Genomic DNA, 19574 nt, shown 5'->3' with positions numbered 1-19574 from the left:
GAAGCACCGATCTGACACCTGCTGGGGATAACCATTCTGACTCTGCTAGGGAAGCGAATGCCACTCCGCTGGGGATTACCCATGCAATCCATAGGTAGAATCAACTCAGCTGGGGATGCAGATATCAGTCTGCTATGGAAACTCGTCCAATCCACTGGTAGGATGAACATTGCTGGAGATATATTTCATTGAAACCCGCTCCACTCGGGGAGTAGCAACCTTCTGACCTGGCTGCTGAGGAAACATCGTTTACCCGCCGAGGATAACCATCCTGACCCGGCTGGGGAATCCACAGACCTCGGATCTGCCGGGGATTTGGTCCTCTAATTCTGCTTGGGGACCTAGCTGGGAAATGAGAAAAGTTGGTACAGAACCCGTCGACTCATCGAACCATGGTATCTACCTCCCAATCTAGTATCAGCTTTCCACTTTTGAGAATTCCCAGACTCGTCTGGACCTTTTCTGCTCCATCATCTTGTATTCCCAATCGCCCCGCGCTCGACGGAAACGTACTCCTGGGATTTATACATAATTTTCAATCTTCCGACTTTGAAGAGTCTTCTTGATTAATTCCAAAGGTCGTCGGACGTCCCAACGTCTCTCATCGCTTTTCTACCCATTCATTCGTCCCTGATTGGACTCTGCGGGGAATTTCTACAGACTTTCCAATCTTCCGATTTTGAAGAGTCTTCTTGATTAAAATCAAGGATCGTCGTACGTCTCAACGTCTTCGTCATTCTTTCGTGCACTCGTCCCTGATTGGACTCTCATGGGGATTTGATTTGCCAACAACTTCCTCATCACAACCTGCAAGTGAGTGACGAATACCTAACAGTACCTGCAAAACAGATCGTTAGATAAAACCGTGCCCCAGGCGTGTCAAGATTTTAACACTTGGGTCACTCAACCTTCCGAATAAGATTTCAAGCTTTCAATCTTATAAACATGCATTGGAAGGAACCTGTATGTCTTAAAATGCAAAGTTCTTTATCAAAATAATCGGATGTTTTTGCAATCAAAGCGGTAATGAAAGACAAAAACAAAATTATTTGACTGAATATGCATTTAATTGATTGCAAAATGTGTGGCTCAAATTGAGCAATACAAAGGAAGCAATTCCTGAAAAGAGGTAATTGCGCACAAAAGGAAAAATCTATCCTAATGGCAATGTGAAACCGTGATCTCATCGAGTTCCAACTCGGTTACACCCCATATGTCCTCAGACTCTCCATGCTTTCTGCCTTCTGAACAAGACGTTTCTGATTGATCCCCACCGGATTTTATCCATGATGCTTTAACCAAAGCGCAAACGATCATGCTGGACGCAGTTGTTCGTTTCAATCCCTCTTTTGCCTGGACCGCCCTTTCGGGCTTTCAGTCCACCGGGATACCCATTTCTGCCCAAGTCGCCTTTTCAAGTTTTCGACTTGCCGGGTGTACAGTTTTTTCTTTTATCCCTAATTTTTGCCCGAACCTTTCTTTCTGTTTTTGATTCGCCGGGATGCCCATTTTTGCCTGGACTATTTTCTTCTTTTCGTCCAGCGGGTCTCTTATACGAAGTATTTTTTAACTGCGTCCGCATTCACAGGGGAGGGAAAATCCTCGCCATCCATGGTCGTCAACAACAAGGCTCCACCAGAGAAAACCTTCTTGACCACGAACGAACCTTCATAATTCGGTGTCCATTTGCCCCTCCGATCGTTTTGAGGAGGAAGGATCCTTTTCAGCACCATATCACCTACGTGATATACCCGAGGTCGTACTTTCTTGTCAAAAGCACGCTTCATCCTTTGTTGGTATAACTGCCCATGACAGATGGTTGCTAGCCTCTTTTCCTCTATCAGGCTCAACTCTTCATACCGGGTCCTTACCCATTCAGCCTCTTGCAATTTCACATCCATCAGGACTCTCAAAGAGGGAATCTGAACTTCAACAGGTAATACAGCCTCCATCCCATATACCAATGAGAAAGGAGTTGCCCCAGTAGATGTACGCACCGACGTTCGATAGCCATGTAACGCAAACGGCAACATCTCATGCCAGTCTTTATAGGTTACCACCATTTTCTGCACAATCTTCTTAATATTCTTGTTGGCTGCCTCAACCGCCCCATTCATCTTCGGACGATAGGGAGAAGAATTGTGATGCTCAATCTTAAATTCCCGGCACAGCTCTGCCATCATCTTATTATTCAAATTAGAACCATTATCAGTAATGATTCTCTCGGGAATCCCGTATCTGCAAATGATGTCTCTCTTGAGAAATCTGGCAACGACCTGCTTCGTCACATTCGTATAAGAGGCTGCTTCCACCCACTTGGTGAAGTAATCAATAGCCACTAATATGAATCTGTGCCCATTCAAAGCCGTGGGCTCAATCTTTCCGATCATATCAATGCCCCACATAGCAAACGGCCATGGAGACGACATTAAGCTCAAAGGATTTGGAGGCACGTGCACCTTATCAGCATAAATCTGGCATTTATGACACTTCCGCACGAAATTGAAACATTGGGCCTCCATTGTCATCCAGTAATAACTTGCCCTCAACAGCTTCTTCACCATTGCATTCCCACTGGCATGGGTACCGAACGATCCTTCGTGAACCTCTTTCATCAATTGGCTTGCTTCTCTATCATCAACATATCGGAGCAAGACCCAATCAAAATTCCTTTTGTACAAAACCCCATCCTTATTCAGGTAGAACACCATGGCCAACCTCCGCAGAGTCTTTCGGTCCTTCTTCGATGCTCCCTCAGGATACTCTTGAGTCTCTAGATAGCGCTTGATATCAAAATACCACGGCTTCTCATCATCAGGCGTTGTATCCACAGCAAACATATAAGCCGGTCTATCCAGACGACCTACTTCAACACTAGGGAACTGATTCCACCACTGCACCTTAATCAAGGCAGCCAGAGTAGCCAAAGCATCTGCCAAAGGATTCTCCTCTCTGGGCACATGATGCAACTTCACCTTGGTGAAAAACGTCAACAATCTCCTCGTATAATCCCGGTATGGAACTAAATGAGATTGATGCGTATACCATTTTTCGTTAACCTGATTTATCACCAGAGCTGAATCTCCATATATGACAAGGTTCTTGATCCTCAAATCAATCGCCTCTTCAATCCCCAATATACAAGCTTCATATTCAGCTACGTTGTTGGTGCACTCAAATGTTAGCCGGGCAGCAAAAGGAATGTGGGATCCTTTCGGCGTAACCAAAACAGCACCAACACCGCTTCCATTCACGTTAACGGCCCCATCAAACATCAGAATCCATTCGGATTCAGGGTCAGGCCCCTCCTCCGGGATTGGTTCCTCACAATCCTTCGATTTGAGAAACATGATGTCCTCATCAGGGAATTCAAACTTCATCGGTTGATAATCATCAATGGGTTGCTGGGCGAGGTAATCAGACAATACACTCCCCTTGATTTCTTTCTGAGAGGTATACTGTATATCATATTCAGTCAAAATCATTTGCCACCTCGCAACCCGTCCGGTCAATGCTGGCTTATCAAAAATGTACTTGATTGGATCCATCTTGGAAATCAATAAAGTGGTATGAACCAGCATGTACTGCCTTAGTCGGCGAGCAGCCCAGACCAAAGCACAACAAGTTTTCTCGAGCAGTGAATATCTTGTTTCACAGTCGGTAAACTTTTTGCTAAGGTAGTATATGGCATGCTCTTTTCGACCAGACTCGTCATGCTGCCCCAATACACACCCCATAGACCCCTCGAGGACTGTCAGGTACAGAATTAACGGTCTTCCCTCCACAGGAGGCATCAGAATCGGAGGCTCCTGCAAATACTCTTTTATTTTTTCAAATGCCGCTTGGCAATCATTATTCCACCTGACCGTTTGATCTTTTCTCAACAACTTGAAAATTGGTTCGCACGTGGCTGTTAGGTGAGATATGAACCGTGAAATGTAGTTCAATCTACCTAAGAAACCACGAACCTCCTTCTCTGTTCTCGGTTCAGGCATTTCTCTTATTGCTTTTACTTTAGCAGGATCAACCTCGATTCCTTTTTCGCTTACAATGAACCCCAGCAATTTACTGGACCGCACTCCGAACGTGCACTTGTTCGGATTCAACCTCAGTCTGAATTGTCTCAGCCGATCGAACAACTTGGCCAGATCTACCAAATGCCCCTCTTCTGTCTGGGACTTTGCTATCATGTCATCAACATAGCATTCAATTTCATGATGAATCATATCATGAAACAAAGTCACCATGGCCCTCTGATAAGTAGCACCGGCGTTCTTGAGACCGAATGGCATCACCTTATAACAAAAGGTGCCCCATGGCGTAATGAACGTTGTTTTCTCCATATCATCTGGCGACATTTTGATTTGATTATAGCCAGAAAAGCCATCCATGAAGGAAAACACCGAGAATTGAGCTGTATTATCTACCAACACATCAATGTGAGGTAATGGAAAATCATCTTTCGGACTAGCTCTATTCAGATCTCGGTAGTCCACACACATTCTCACTTTCCCATCTTTCTTCGGGACCGGCACAATATTCGCAACCCATGGCGGATAATTAGTGACAGCAAGGAAACCAGCATCCCACTGCTTCTGCACTTCCTCTTTAATTTTCATAGCCATGTCAGGTCGAGTTCTGCGCAACTTCTGCTTCACTGGAGGACAATCTGTTCTCAACGGTAGCTTGTGCACAACGATATCAGTATCCAACCCTGGCATATCTTGATAGGACCAGGCAAAGATGTCGACATACTCTTTCAACAACACTACCAATCCGCTCTTGACACTTTCCTCCAAAGCAGCCCCGATTTTCACTTCTTTCTTAACCTCGTTGGTACCCAGATTCACCACCTCAATCGGCTCTTCGTGCGGCTGAATCACCTTCTCCTCTTGTTTCAACAATCTGGCTAATTCCCCTGGCAGTTCACAATCTTCTTCGTCTTCTTCTTCAGCAAGATAGATTGGATTGTCGAAATCATACAAGGGTGTAACAGGATTGTTATCAATGAGATCCGGAGAAGAATCGCATCTGCATGAATGTTGATTCATGCATTGCTTTAGAACCGGTGTGAGACAAATAAAAAAAAGAAAAATGAAAACATTGCCATTTTTATTTTGTTTTTATTTTTAAACTGCAAAAATAAATGAAAAACAGGGAACACCGCTTTTAACTGAAAAATATCCTTTTATTAATGATGCAAATTTGCAAATTTAAACATGAGGTGGCCCTTACAATGAACCATTACGTGTCGGGCAACACGTATGGCTTTCATGCATATAAACTGAAAACAGGAAAAATATTACTCTTCCAGCAGAGTGACCCGGATGATCTCTTCAGCCTTCCAGTTCTGGATTCCCATCCCTGGTACGCACGGCTTTATCCACCGGTCCATGTCACAGTCGCTATCAGCATCTTCACCCATCATGCAGATGTGATCCGGATCCAGCATTCCGGCACTTGTGAAGGTGACTGACGTACGACGTCCTCTGCCTCGCCCTAAGCCTCGGCCTGGCTGGTACCCCACTCCAAATCGGTCTTTCTTTGCTGGGACATCCATCATTCTGCCCCAACCAGGAGCCTCTCCACTTTTAACCACCTCAGCAGCCTGCTTGTATGAAGCAATGGACGGTTTTTCTTCCTCTTTGGCAAAAAGAGCATTCTCCACCTTAACGGTTTCAAATGCTTGGCTAGGCGTTTCCCATATCTCGCCGTCCATCTCCACATACTTAAATGAGGACAGATGGCTGACAAAGATATCCTCCTCTCCACAAACAGTAACAACCTGGCCCTCCCAGATGTACTTCAACTTCTGGTGCAAAGTCGAAGTCACTGCCCCAACAGCATGGATCCACGGCCTTCCCAACAAGCAACTGTATGCCGGCTGAATATCCATGACATAGAATGTCGACTTGAACACCTTCGGGCCTATCTTCACTGGCAGCTCAACCTCTCCAAACACGGCCCGCTTCGATCCATCGAAAGCCCGTACTATCAAATCGGTCGGGGTCAAAATCAGCCCATCACAGTTAAGCTTTGCCAGAGCCTTCTTCGGCAACACATTCAATGAGGAGCCGGTATCAACCAGCACATGCGAAAGCACGGCTCCTTTACATTCCATAGCAATGTGTAGCGCCCGGTTGTGATTCCTCCCATCCACCGTCAGATCCATGTCTGTAAAACCCAGCCCATGGCTGGCATGAACATTAGATACCACAGTTTCCAATTGATTAATAGTGATCTCCTGAGGAACATAGGCTTTCTTCAATATTTTCAGTAAAGCCTCTCTATGCCCCTCAGAGCTTAACAGCAAAGACAAGATGGATATTTTGGACGGAGTCTGCTGCAAATGGTCCACCAACTTGTACTCTGACTTTTTGATGATCCTCAGAAATTCTTCTGCGTCATCATCAAGTTTTTCATCCGACCCCGCAGGCGCCGGCGTCACCACGGGAGTACTCTCATTCACCACAGCTTTTCCTCTTGCCCTGGCTAAAGCCTCGGCCTTTTCTTTTTTCTCTTTTTCTTCTTCTCCTCTCCTCAACGCATCAGGAGCAAATAACCTTCCACTGCGAGTGAAACCACTGGTACCGGCATTATCCACCTTTGAAATGGTGGTTTCACTAGCAGATTGGTCTTCCAACTTTTCGCCATTACAATAAACTTCCCCGCCATAATGCCACGGCACGGCATCATCTTTGTCATATGGAATTGGTCCAGGTACCGTGATGGTAACTGGAGCCGCTTCAGCAAGGTTAGACAAATCCACCCGATCAAAGTAAATTGTTATGGTGGAGACTTCCTCTTTTTCCTTACCAGCCTTCTTTTCAATCACAATATCCCCATTGTCCATCAGACCCTGGACAGTCTTCCTCAGAAGTTCGCACCCATTAACAGAACCAGTGCACTCAGCACAATCATCTTCACAGCCCGGATGAACCCCATTCTTCAACAACAGCCCCTTGACCTCAGCCAACGGAGTCCTTAGTTGATCAACATCAGACAACCCAACTCTATTCTCCTCAAAAATAGCATTCACCCCCCTCTGACCATGCGCGGGCATGGGATTTGCATTGACATTGGGAGATGGTGCAAAGTTGATTGCCTTTGAATCCACCAGGTCTTGCACTGTGTGCTTAAAAGCTTTACAGTTCTCAATGTTATGTCCCGGCGCACCTGAGTGGAATTCACACTTTGCATTCTCATCATAACTGGCTGGCCTTTGATCAGGTCTCAAAGGTGCCAGAGTCCGTGTCTGCACAAGCCCCAAATCCATCAACTTCTTAAACAGGAAGGAATAGGTCACCGGAGGTCTATCAAATTGTCTGTCCACTGCTCTTCCCTTCATCTGATAACCAGCCCTCTGAGGCCTCTGCTGGAACGGTTGCCTCTGTTGTTGAGATTGTTGTTGTTGCGGTTGCTGTTGTTGTTGTTCAGCAGGAATAGTTACCGCAGCGGTGTGCTGGAAGTAACGGTCCCTACTGGGTCCTCGTTGAGCATACACGGCGCTGGTATCACCCTCTTTCTTCCTCTGGCCACCATTACCAAACGGCTTCTTCGACCCAGACGACGAAGAAGAAGCAGTACCCTGAATTTTACCGAGCTTCAGCCAGCTCTCTATTCTCTCCCCTGCCACGACAATATCAGAAAAATTGGTCACCGGACAACCAACCATTCTCTCAGCAAATGCCCCCTGCAGGGTCCCCATGAACAGATCTAACATTTCTCTGTCAACCAGAGGAGGTTGCACCCTGGCAGCCAACTCTCTCCACCGTTGGGCATATTCCTTAAACCCTTCATTATTCTTTTGAGACATACCCTGCAGCTGGGTACGGCTCGGGGCCATATCAGCATTGAACTGATATTGCTTGAAGAACGCGTCCCCAAGATCCTGCCAGTTTTTAATATCGGAGGACTTTAGCTTGGTGTACCATTCCAAGGAGCCTCCGGACAGGCTGTCCTGGAAGAAGTACATCCACAGCTTCTGATCCATAGTGTATGCAGAAATCTTGCGGACGAAAGCTTGAAGATGAGTCTCTGGACAAGAACTCCCGTTATAACGGTCAAAAGTGGGCGCTTTAAACTTCTGCGGGATCACAATCCCCTCAACAAGCCCCATATTAGACATATTGATCATCCCCGGAGTGGCATAGCTTTCCAGCACCTTAATCTTCTCAGCCAACAGCTGAATCTCCTTGCTTTGAGGCTGGACCCCATATTGCCCCAAGGGCTCATTATGCATTGAAAACTGGTCGGCTTCCCTGTCTTCCTCTCTGTCCTCATCAAACCCGTAGAATGGAGGCAACAGACCGTCCTTCATATTCTGCCCCAGACCGGGCCCAGGCTGACCACCAAATCCAGCAGCATTGTTCACAACACCAACAGTTGTTCTCTTGCCGCCATCTCTAGACCACAACCCCTGGTTGGAGACACCATCCAGGTTAACCCCACTGTTCGCTGCTGAAGCCCGCTCGAGCTTCTCAACCTTATCAGCCAACGCCTTCTGACCAACTGCAAAGCCTTGCATAATGTTGATCAGCTCATTCATCTTGTCTTTCAGCTCGAGGAGATCTGTACTTGGAAGATCCATCAGCCTGGGAGTATTGCGCCTGGTGTAGTATCTGTGAGGTCGGGTTGAGTGCAAAGGTACAGTTCTGCGAGCACGAGCAATGATTCCTGAAACAATCAAGCATGTTAGCAACAGATACCTGCAAAATAAAACACAGGTTATTATGATCAATGCATGAATGCAGTGTTTATCCATATGAAGGACACTTTGTCTCTCGATCCTGGCATCATTGAGACAAATAATAATCCGGCATCAATATTTTGATAATCAGCATTTGATTCTTATCGTGCAGATCGGAGATATGTGATTGAGCATGATACCCCCAACCATGTGTGTGCTTGTGTGAGTGCATACGGTAAAGCAAATAAAGCTTGAAGATCAATCACTGAATGAAAAATACCGTCACATAGCAAAATTCACAATAAGTGCCATAGTCATACATCAAATCAGATACAAATCTCCAGAATCGGGAAAGAGATACAAGCCAATGGATTCCGTCAACAAGCCTGACGGTAATCCACAACAAATGAAAGCTAGCCTGATGAGGGTCCCACAGATGGCCCTAACTCATCTTCCATCTTCGCGAACTCTACGGCGAACCTGAGCTCGGTGTTCTCCTGCTGTAATCTCCCCACCTCTTTCTGGTGAATCTTTATCTGCCTGAAGTAATGATCTCTCTCTGTCATATAATGATCCCTCTCAGCTATACAGTGATCTCTCTCGGCGACGATCTTCACTTTCTCCGCTTCCTTAACCTTCAGCTTGGCTTCCCACTCAGCAATGAGAACTCTGACTCTGTCATCCCTCTGATCTCTCACGAGGATCTGCCTCCTCTTCTCATCTTCAATAACCTTTGCAGCTCTGGCCAATCTCTCTTTGGTGATGTCATGCTCCTTTGCTGAAGATGCCAAGGCCTGACTGACCTTCCCATAATAGGCGGTATCCATCTCAAAGCGCTTTGCTTCCAAGGCATGTCGCTTGTCTTGATCTTCCATCTTCACTTTGATCTCCTGGTTGGCTATCTGAACCCGAGCAACCGTCATCTCCAACTCCGCTTTCTCTGCAAGCAACTGATCTCTGGCCCTCTTCATCTCGAGGAATTCTTCCATGCTGACAGAAGAACTTGGACCCTCAATCATAGGACACCAAGGATCACCTCCCGGAAATGGTAGATGTGTAATCTCAATCCTCTTCCGCAACCAATCCTCAAATAATGGAAAATACCGACAGTTGACCTTACCATAAGGAACCTTACCCTTCCTCTGAATATCACGCCACTCATCCAATACCTGCCTCAGCTTGGCCTGATTGCCATCAATTGGGAAGTAAAAGGACTCCTGAATCTCTCGACTGAGAGGAGGACCCTCTACAGCAAACCCCATCTGTCTCCTGAGAAACACCGGGTTGTAATTGATGCAACCCTGAACTCCCACAAGAGCCACATTAGGTAAACTCCCACAACTGTATATAAAATTCCGTCCTGCCAAACCATTATGAGTCCATGCAATATCATCAGCCCGCAAACCCATCAACCTGAAGGACCACTTGACAGAAGGATCAAGATGAGCAAAAGCACCTCGGGAAGGCAAATACCCCATAAACCACCTGAAGAGCAGCTGAGCACAGCACCTGATCAAACCCCCACGTCGTTTCTCGTTCCTGTTATGAACCGAGTAGTAAACATCTCCGATCAGAGTAGGAATAGGGTTCCTCTGTAGGAACAACCTGATAGCATTATGGTCCACAAAGTTCTTCTGATTAGGAAACAGAACTATCCCATAAATGCTCACAGCAACCAGAGCGTAAACCGTCTTCCAATTACCCACTGCAGCATGTTCCTTGGCATTAGCTTCCAAGAAACTCAAATGAAATCCAGGCAACTTCCCCTTTTCCTTCAATCCCTCCTTGATCATTTCCGGACTCAAATAAAGAGCACGGGAAATCCCAAGGACATCGGGCTCCACCCTAGCAACATGGAAAGGAATCTGATCACGGATCTGAACACCCAGGATGCTAGCATAATCCTCCATCAGAGGTCCCAACAAATAGTCCAGAAACACGAAGCATCTCAGCCCCGGGTCATAAAATTGGAGAAGTGTATGAATGGCGCTCCTGTCACTGTCAGTGAGTCTGAAAACCATCTTCAGGATACTACCGTATGACTCTCTGAACATCCCCACATGGTCGGGAGTAATCAATGCTATCATCTCCTTCAGCACACCAATCTCAGGGTCGAAGAAACTGTAGGCAATGTTGTCTTTCAGACCGGTCCTCATATCTGAACAGGAAGTCTCTCAACTAGGGTCTCGATCAAAAATGTCCCTGCATATGGGTAAACATGTGTTAGATGCAATTAATGCAAGATGTAATGATGCTGATGAATGAATGCAATGCGTTGCCATCCTACAAGCCATCTAATCATCTGTTACTCTGAGTCACAGCCCTGGTTCCTGAACTGATCATAACCATCTGAGAGAACAAGTAACCACCAATCCAACCCACGGGTTCCGAAATAAACGGAAGACAGATACATCATCATCATCATCAAACCATCTCTGAACGGATACCCATAATCATCTGAATCGGCCCGGGGAATCCTAAAATAAACGGATCCCCACTGATAAATACCACGGACAGCACTCCGGCGTCTCAGAAAGAAACGACCATAAATCCGACTTATAAATATGACTCTGATCCTCGGAACAAAAAATCACCATCTGAACATACATCTGTAAGAATCACCCTCCCCTCACAAGTAAATTCTAATCAGGTCATCCTAAGGCGGATAATAGTCTCGACAATCGGGCAGAGATACTCAATGGGTTTGCCCTTTCGGGTGTGCCATTGTAGCTCCCTTAAGATCGTCTAAACCAAAGATCCGGGAAATGATCGGTCACCAGAGTCAACAGTTCAGATGAAGTAACTCAACCAAAGTGGAATACCCACAGAGGCAAGCACTATCAAATGAACCTCGTCCGGCTTGTGGTACATCATGCTGCCAGGCACATGTTGACTTAACATGAAAGAGGCAACATGAGACCACACTAATCCTAGGTGTATACTCGGGCCTGGGTTTTAGCCCCACTCAGAACACCCACCCCCAAACAGAGGAACCACCTGCACAGAGGACGGCAACATGATAGTATGATGCATGCAAATATTTATGCAAATATATACACTGGTTAGAATAATAAATGCAATAAATAACACAACACAAGCAACCTAAACTAATCCTAGAACGCTAGGAGAGACTCGCTTAGGGAAGAAGGACCAGCACAGGTCAACATCGTTGTTTCCCCAGCAGAGTCGCCAGCTGTCGCATCCGCGAAAAACAACCGGCGGGCTGAAACAAAAAAAACAAATAGAGCCGCCACTGCGCGTTATTTATCCCAAGATAGGGAAAGGAAACGCTCAGAGAAACCTGGAAAAAGCATGGTCTCGCGACCAAAGAGAAAGGGTAAGGGAGTCAGTTACGCAAGGGGAAGGTATTAGCACCCCTCACGTCCGTCGTACTCGACGGGATCCACGTTCTAAGAAAAGAAAAGGTTGCTAAAACATCACACACACACACACCGAAGACAACACAGGTGGGGTTAAGAGGAAAAGAGCTCGATAGGACATCGCATCCTATGCCTACGTATCTCGTCTGGAACGAGAATCAGAGCTGCCGTAGTTCGGCTTACGCACGCCAAACAAGACACACACACCCACAGGCAAACCTGGAACCCGACAACCACTCGATGGAATTACGTCAGCTTCCGAACCAAACAAACACAATCAGGATACGTACAGCCAATCGCTGGGCTTACGTCCATATCCTGACACACAAGAAGATAACAGGTAAACACACACAAAAAAGAAAAAAAGTGCCCGGAGAGACCTCGCACGGTCTCCTGCCTACATACCTCGTCTGGAACGAGGATCAGGGCGATGTAGTTCCCCCTCAAGGGAAAGAAAATCTAGCCAGAAACCAAGGGAAGACACACTACCAGGGAGCTGTACTCGAGCCTAGTGTTGTCATGCATCATTACCCTACGTCGAGGTTTCTACCTACTTGCGCAACTGCAAGCTAATCCTATCCAGGAAGAAAGCAAGCATACAAGCATACAAGCAAACAGAGCAAACAAATATTCACAAAGCACACACTATAACCAGTCAAGTGAGGATCAAACAATGGGTTTGACTGCCGAGGCAAGTCATCTGTACATGGGTAGTATTCGCTCTTAACCTTGCCATTGCGGGGCTAAGGTGAAGCAGATGAAAGGTGAGTGAAGATTAGACTTCACAGCTCTTATCCCTGACCAGGGAGAGCTCAGACAAAGGAGCGTGGGTCCAGAATGGAGGGACCCGTCTACGCTCAAAGACTCTGACTCGATTGTGCAACAACACAAAATCTTGGGTTTGCGTCCCAATGCATCAACACACAGCCGTGTGAGCAGGGGAACGACTCAACAGAATAGTGGGGGATAGATTGCATATCCCTTTGATCCACCAATTGCCTCATAGAGGTCTTTACCTGCTTGGCACAAATGTAAACAACCACAAACATCGCCTCTTAAGGAGGACTTCAGACAGTTGCCTGGCCAAGTAACAGGCCAGGTCTTCCAGACTACATGGAGAATAGAAGTCCTACCTCAACTGGTTTAAAAACCAAGCAGCAGCAAGCAAGTTCTTAAAGAACTGTAAGCGACTAAATGTACCTGAAATCAATCAAGTATCATCAGTACTCAGACAAACCAACAATAAACAGCAAAAGTCAATCTATACAGACAACACAAGTTAATGCACACAAGTGCAAGCTATAAGCTCAAGCTCAAGCATCACAACCTACAAAACAAAGTCAAATTAGTTCTCAATCATCAACCAAACTCAATTCAAATTGCCTTGAAGCAATCTCCTTAAGCATTGTGCATTTCATCCTGAAAATCCAAACCAAATGTGAGAAACAAGACCACTAGGCCAAGCCTAGGGTCCAAAAGGGATAAAAAATTCTAAACAACAAGTGCAACTCATCCAAAATCATATTAAAACAATTCAAAAGCAAATGCAATTGGTCCCATGCTCATACCATTCACCATTATCATTTCATGCACAATTTAACATCAATCATGCAATTTGCAACACCAAAAGACCAAACAGAACTATTTCACTCAAAAGCATACCAAAACCACTCAATTAATTCCACAAAAATTCACACCAAAACAGGACATATTCAATGTATAGCATGTCAATTTTCAGCTCAATTGGACAAAAGAAAGTAGGTCAATGAAAATCAAGAAATCCAGACACAATTATTCAAGCCAAACCAAGACATTCAAGCAAGCATCCACTTCAATAATTCATAAAACAGTGACAACATATTATAAATGAATGGGATCAAAACCATGATGTCCTATAATGTGTCTACAATGCTCCCACCAAATTTCATCTTCATCCACAACCATATGAGAATTTCACAAAAGATATACAAACATGTATCACACAATGTTGCAAAATGAGCATACAGAGAAGAAAATTATCAATCAATTAGAAAATGACATCAAAAATTCCAGCAAAATTTACATGTTATCTTGACATATCAATGATCATCCACACAAAATTTCAGCTCAAACCAACATCCCTAAGCATTTTAAATAAAATCAGAAAGTTGACCTAGCTTGGTGTGACACAAATTGTCACACCTTAATCCAAAAATTCATATCTAATCAACCAAGTATCCAAAATTCACAAACTCTACATGGAAATCACCATCAACATGTCCAGAATAAGCACTAAAATTTTCATTCATTTCTTTGGAAGCATGAGCATTTCATGAAGGATATGGTGAAACATGTAAAATATGCACACAAGTCAAAGATCAATAGGCAAGGTCAAAATTTCTCCATGCACAACTTATGGTATCATGCCTATAAAATTCTAGACAAAATTTGGGATCTATCAAAAAAAGCCTCACTAATTTTGGATTAGAAATGAATTTTTTATGATTTTTTAAAGTTTTGTTAATATTATGGAATAATTATTTAAGGATTAAAATGAATTAAAATGTTTTAATTAAGTCCAATGGCAGTCTCGTAAATATCACTTCCAAGGCCAAAACGACACAGCAGCCACTTAATGCCGTGTCAGCGCGTGAGTGGACGGTTTTTGGTGGGAAACATGATTTTGAAATTGGCCTTGCAATTCAGTGGATCAAACGCAGCATTTTTCAGAATTTCGTCACCTTCATCGCGTGTTCATGTACCTCTCCTTCCAAAATCGGTTTCGCTCATTTCCTCACCAAAACTCACAAATCTATAACCGTTGGAATCGTCTTAACATGTACATTCAAGATATGCTAATGATTTCTCTTAATTCTCAACACACATCACAGATCGAACCAAAAAAGAAATGAACATCAAACTTAAAATCATGATTTCTCTTTCTACACTCAATCATTTTAAAAACTAAGCACAGCATGATGATCTATGATGAATAAACTACCAAAAGCATATCACAATTCAAGAAATGGTGAGATTCGAGTTTTGGTACCTTGGAGATGGCAGTGCTCGAATTTGAGGTTTCTTGCTCCAATTGTCCAAAACAGATTGAGATCAAGGTTGAGGAAGATGAATGCAATGCGTGCTTTAGCTCAAAGTTACTCCAATTGCAAGAATTTTCCAATCACCATTGTTGACCTTACTTTGAGCAGTGGAGATTCCGAAGGTTTCTTGCACCAAATCACCAAAACAGTTGGAGAGGAAGATGTAAGGAAGATGAATCAAAAAGAATTTCGAAAAATGATTGAGAATTGATGAAGATTGGATCAAAAGAAGCTTGATGAAGATTCTTGAGTTTTTGCACTTTTGGAGGGAAAATCAGTTAGATTTCTTGAGAATTGCAATTGTGATCATCATTTCAGTTACAATTAATGATATATACTATCTCTTAATCACCTCTTAATCTCCAATTAACAAAAATGAATTTGATTAGTGTAATGCCAATTTTGAGTGAAAGGGCAAAAATGACATTTCACCCTAGGCCTCATGACAGCTGTATGACAGCTCAGACATCTTCCAATTATCATTTGTGATGTGTTGGCTTTGGTTTCATAGCAATTGGCATTGTATTTCTCATTTTCCATATGTTATGCCAAAAAATGCATTTTCAAGTGAAGTTTCAAAATAGCCTGGCCAAATATTGAACCTTGAACACTTATGACAATTCAAACCATCTCTAATTGGCATATGTGATGTGTTGCAAAAACTCCCATGCCAAAATTCCAATTATTTCTCAACTTGGACCATTTTGCCCTTGACTTTTTAATTGTACACTTGAAAATTGACCTTTTGCATTGACCACTTTTGGTGAATTTCAATTATGCACCATGAAAGTACATGTCAAATGGAGTTTGCACATAAAAAGATCACTCAATTTGGACACTCCATGTGAAAGTTATGCCACTTTGATTATGGGTCATTTTTGAAATTGAATGGACCATAACTTGCCAACCATACATGGGAATTTCAAGTTCTTGGACTTTTTGGAAAGGTGAGACCAAGATATACAACTTTCATGTTGAACAAATTTTCATTTGAAGCTTCCTTGGACATGTAATTTTGTGGTCAAAAACTTTCCATTTTTGGAAACTTCCATTACAAGTCACTTTCTATTTTTGGCAATTTTTTGTCTGACTTGATTTTCTCCCTTCTTGAGCTTTGAAATGTCAAATAACACTTGTTTCAACATGAATGAAGTGTATCCAACTCAATTCCACCTCCAAATCCATAAAATCAAGAACAGTTGACCATAGTTGACTTTTCCAACTGATAGATGAATTTGGCAATGCACTGATCCAATTAAGCCCCAATCCTCTAATGAAATGGCTCAAGGATGAAACCCTAGCCTCAATATGCTCAATAAAACCACATGAAATGATCCTCATATCCATCATAGACCCCCTCTCCTTGCTATGCCCTGATTGGCCCAATACAACTGATTAGGGTTGACCAATGGTCAAAACCCTAATCTCAAGGTATCTTGATCAATCTTCTGAAACCCTTGGATGATATCAAGACCATGATGATGATGATGTATCATTGCAACCAAGACCAAGCTCCATCTCCTTGAGAAATCAAAAACCCTAATTTATAGCCCAATCCTCATATGGCTAATGATCAGTCAATAAAACCCTAGGCTTGCATCTCCACCTCTTATCTTCTGACCAAGACTTAGGAGGATAACTTGCACAATGTAACCACATGATATGCAATATGCAATGCCTAATGACCTAAAAATGATATGTAATATGTTATGCTAGTCCCAAGAGAGGAGGGCAAATTTTGAGGTGTTACACACGTGACCGCCAAAGTCGAGATCCACATTGAACTAGTAAATCATCAATAATGAGATCTAAGTGTTCATCAATGGTTTTCTTCGAATCAGCCACTAGTGACTTCCATATGTGTACCATTGCATCCTGTACATTTTTATCAGGATCATACTGGTAGCGTACAAGCCTTGGAACCAAAGATTGTAAATGTGGCTTAAGAGCATCCCCTGCTTGCTTTGCTATTTTTGAGAAGCCAGAAGCAGCTGCTCTCTTAGAATTCAAAGAAGCTTGATGATTTGCTAAATCCATAAACTTATAAATCAAGTCTGGCTGTCCCATCTCATTTGCTAAGCTACATAACTCCTTGTAAGTGTTCAGTTTACCTCCACTAGCAGTTTCACCAAGAGATCCATCTTGAAATACTTCAGAATCTTCAACAAGCTTGATTGCTCTTTTCCATTTGCCTGACCCAGTCAACGTATTCACAAGTTCATTCACCAAAGTTTGTTTCATAGATTCATCACCAAGGTCATACACAATACTCATGCCTTGAGAAGCCAACTCTTGTGTGAGTTCATTTTGTTCACCAAGAAGGTGAGGGAAAGCCTCCTGAATTTCTGGAAGCATTTTCTGAATAGTAGGATGACTGCCGCAGTACTTTGTAAGTGATACTAGCCAGACAGTTCCAGCACATCGCTCTTCTTTCCTGCTACTATACAAAAGCTCATGAAAAAGCTTTTTCGTAATTGCATCTCTTGCAGAAGCATGGTATCTTTCACTATGTTCACTTTGTCCATTTGGGATCTGCTTTGACTCAGCAGAGTTTAAATCTCCCATCAGAAAATTTGAAGCAGTCGATAGTGAAGTGAAGTTAGTTCTTAGGATTGTGTCAGCACTGACAGGAACACTACCCCACAAAAAAGAAAGTGCCTCCCCAACAGCAAACAGAACATCCTCGGCCTTAGATCGGCAAAGACTGAAAATCAAATTTAAGGCCATATCTATATGAAAGGATGATGATTCCTTTACACATATATGCCCAATGGATATGACGATCTTCTGTATTGCTTTACCATCATCACTCAAGAGAAAATTACTCAATTTATCATACAGAAGTATGAGAATTCCATCTGAATTAGAATCCTCAAGTGGAGGTAAAGAAATACGCAATCCAATATGACCTAATGCTTGCATTGCAACAGCAGCAAGAGCAGAAGTTTCAGAATTAACCACATCAACTAGGCATCTAAGTGTTTTCCGGAGAAAATTTTCTGGCATAAGTGCTCTAGACAAATAATCTGCAGTGATATATCCTATTGCACAAAGCGCATCGTGCTGAGTCTCAAATCTAGGCTTATGTGTTTGGCTGATGTGATACGGTGAACTGACTTTGTGTTTTTGCTTTGAAAAGCAATGTTGCGGATAGCAAGAGTCGCCACCGACTTTTCTTTTATCCAATAAGGAAAGGCGGAAAAGAACAGGAAAGACCTTGATTAGATTTTGAGTTTGGGAGGTACATTATACAAAGGGAAGGTGTTAGCACCCTTTGTATCCATGGTTATCCATGGGCTCTTAATTGCTTAACTCACTTATGTTTTCCTTGTTTGAGAAAGTGTTTGAGAAATGTGGTGTGTTTAGAAAATATTTTGAAAAGAGAGTTTAACTTTGTAATGATTCTTGTACGAATGTATACAAAGTGTTTATCTCATTTGATTTTGAAAGATGTTTAGAAAAATATAACTCGGCGATGATTCTGGTGCGAATGTATACCAAGTGGTGATTTTCTAAAAGATGTTTTGAAAAGTGTGAGGTGTGAAAAGTATTTTAAGCTGTGAGCAAGCATTTAAGAGTTATACCTAACCAAGGTCTTTATAGGTATTTCCTATCCTTAGGAGGGTAAAACTGTCCTTACTATTGAGAAGTAAGTAGTCTTATTCTTTGGATGTAAAGGGACATCGTGGGTTCGTCGATTGGTAATTGAAGACAACATTTGTAAGGATACCTTAGCATTCGAAGGGACGATCATCATTTAATCGTAGGCTACAACGAAGGGTCATCGAGGGACAAAGTCATATATTCGAAGGCGACATTCGAGGGACAAGGTTTATCTCGTAGGGACATTGACTTTTTGATCGAAGGGACTATGACTTATCTGTTTAGGGATGATGATGATTAATCGAAAGGGTCTTTGCTAAGGGTATCCCCACATTCGCGGGACATGACCGTAATATCGTAAGGCAACATAGAGAGGGCCAAGATCATATATTCGAAGGCAATGTAATTGGCCAAGTAATCAGAATAAATCTCCACAATGGTATCCCACAAATAAAGTGGAATACCGAGCATCTCTTCAAGGGTCATGTGAGCCCTTACAAAAACTCAGCAAACATGTTAGAATAACGGGATGGGGTGCAATCAAGAGTTGCACCAAACAAAAGAATCATAGCAATAATAGTGTCAGGCAAATAGCATGAAAATGCAATAGAAAACATGTCAAACAAATCCCAAACAGATCAGAATGAAAACAGAAAAAAAATCAACTACTGTCATGTTCGCTACTGCCTCGCCTAGCGAAGGCCTGGCGAACCCTCGCTACATGTTCGCTTAGCGAGGTGCTAGTGAACGGTTGCGGGTTCTGGGTTCTTCTTTGATACTGGTACGATTTCGGAAACCCCAAACCCTATGGCATCCATTACA

The 19574-nt window shown here is 43.3% G+C and overlaps 1 protein-coding gene across 1 annotated transcript in view; it reads right to left on the bottom strand.

Annotated features, from left to right (window-relative positions):
* The window catches only part of LOC127104718 (uncharacterized), a 39945-nt gene that overhangs the window by 7140 nt on the left and 13231 nt on the right, over positions 1 to 19574 (bottom strand). Inside the window, exons 4-5 of the mRNA XM_051041884.1 lie at positions 16904 to 18265; positions 11312 to 11317 (exon numbers count right to left, since the gene is read on the bottom strand). Of these exons, the coding sequence (XP_050897841.1) occupies positions 11312 to 11317; positions 16904 to 18265 (1368 nt within the window). The remainder of the gene's footprint in view (positions 1 to 11311; positions 11318 to 16903; positions 18266 to 19574) is intronic.

Source organism: Lathyrus oleraceus, chromosome 7 (assembly GCF_024323335.1).
Source record: "Lathyrus oleraceus cultivar Zhongwan6 chromosome 7, CAAS_Psat_ZW6_1.0, whole genome shotgun sequence".
NCBI lineage: Eukaryota > Viridiplantae > Streptophyta > Magnoliopsida > Fabales > Fabaceae > Lathyrus > Lathyrus oleraceus.
The sequence above is the reverse complement of the archived record's forward strand: the minus strand, read 5'-3'. Positions and strand labels throughout refer to the sequence as shown.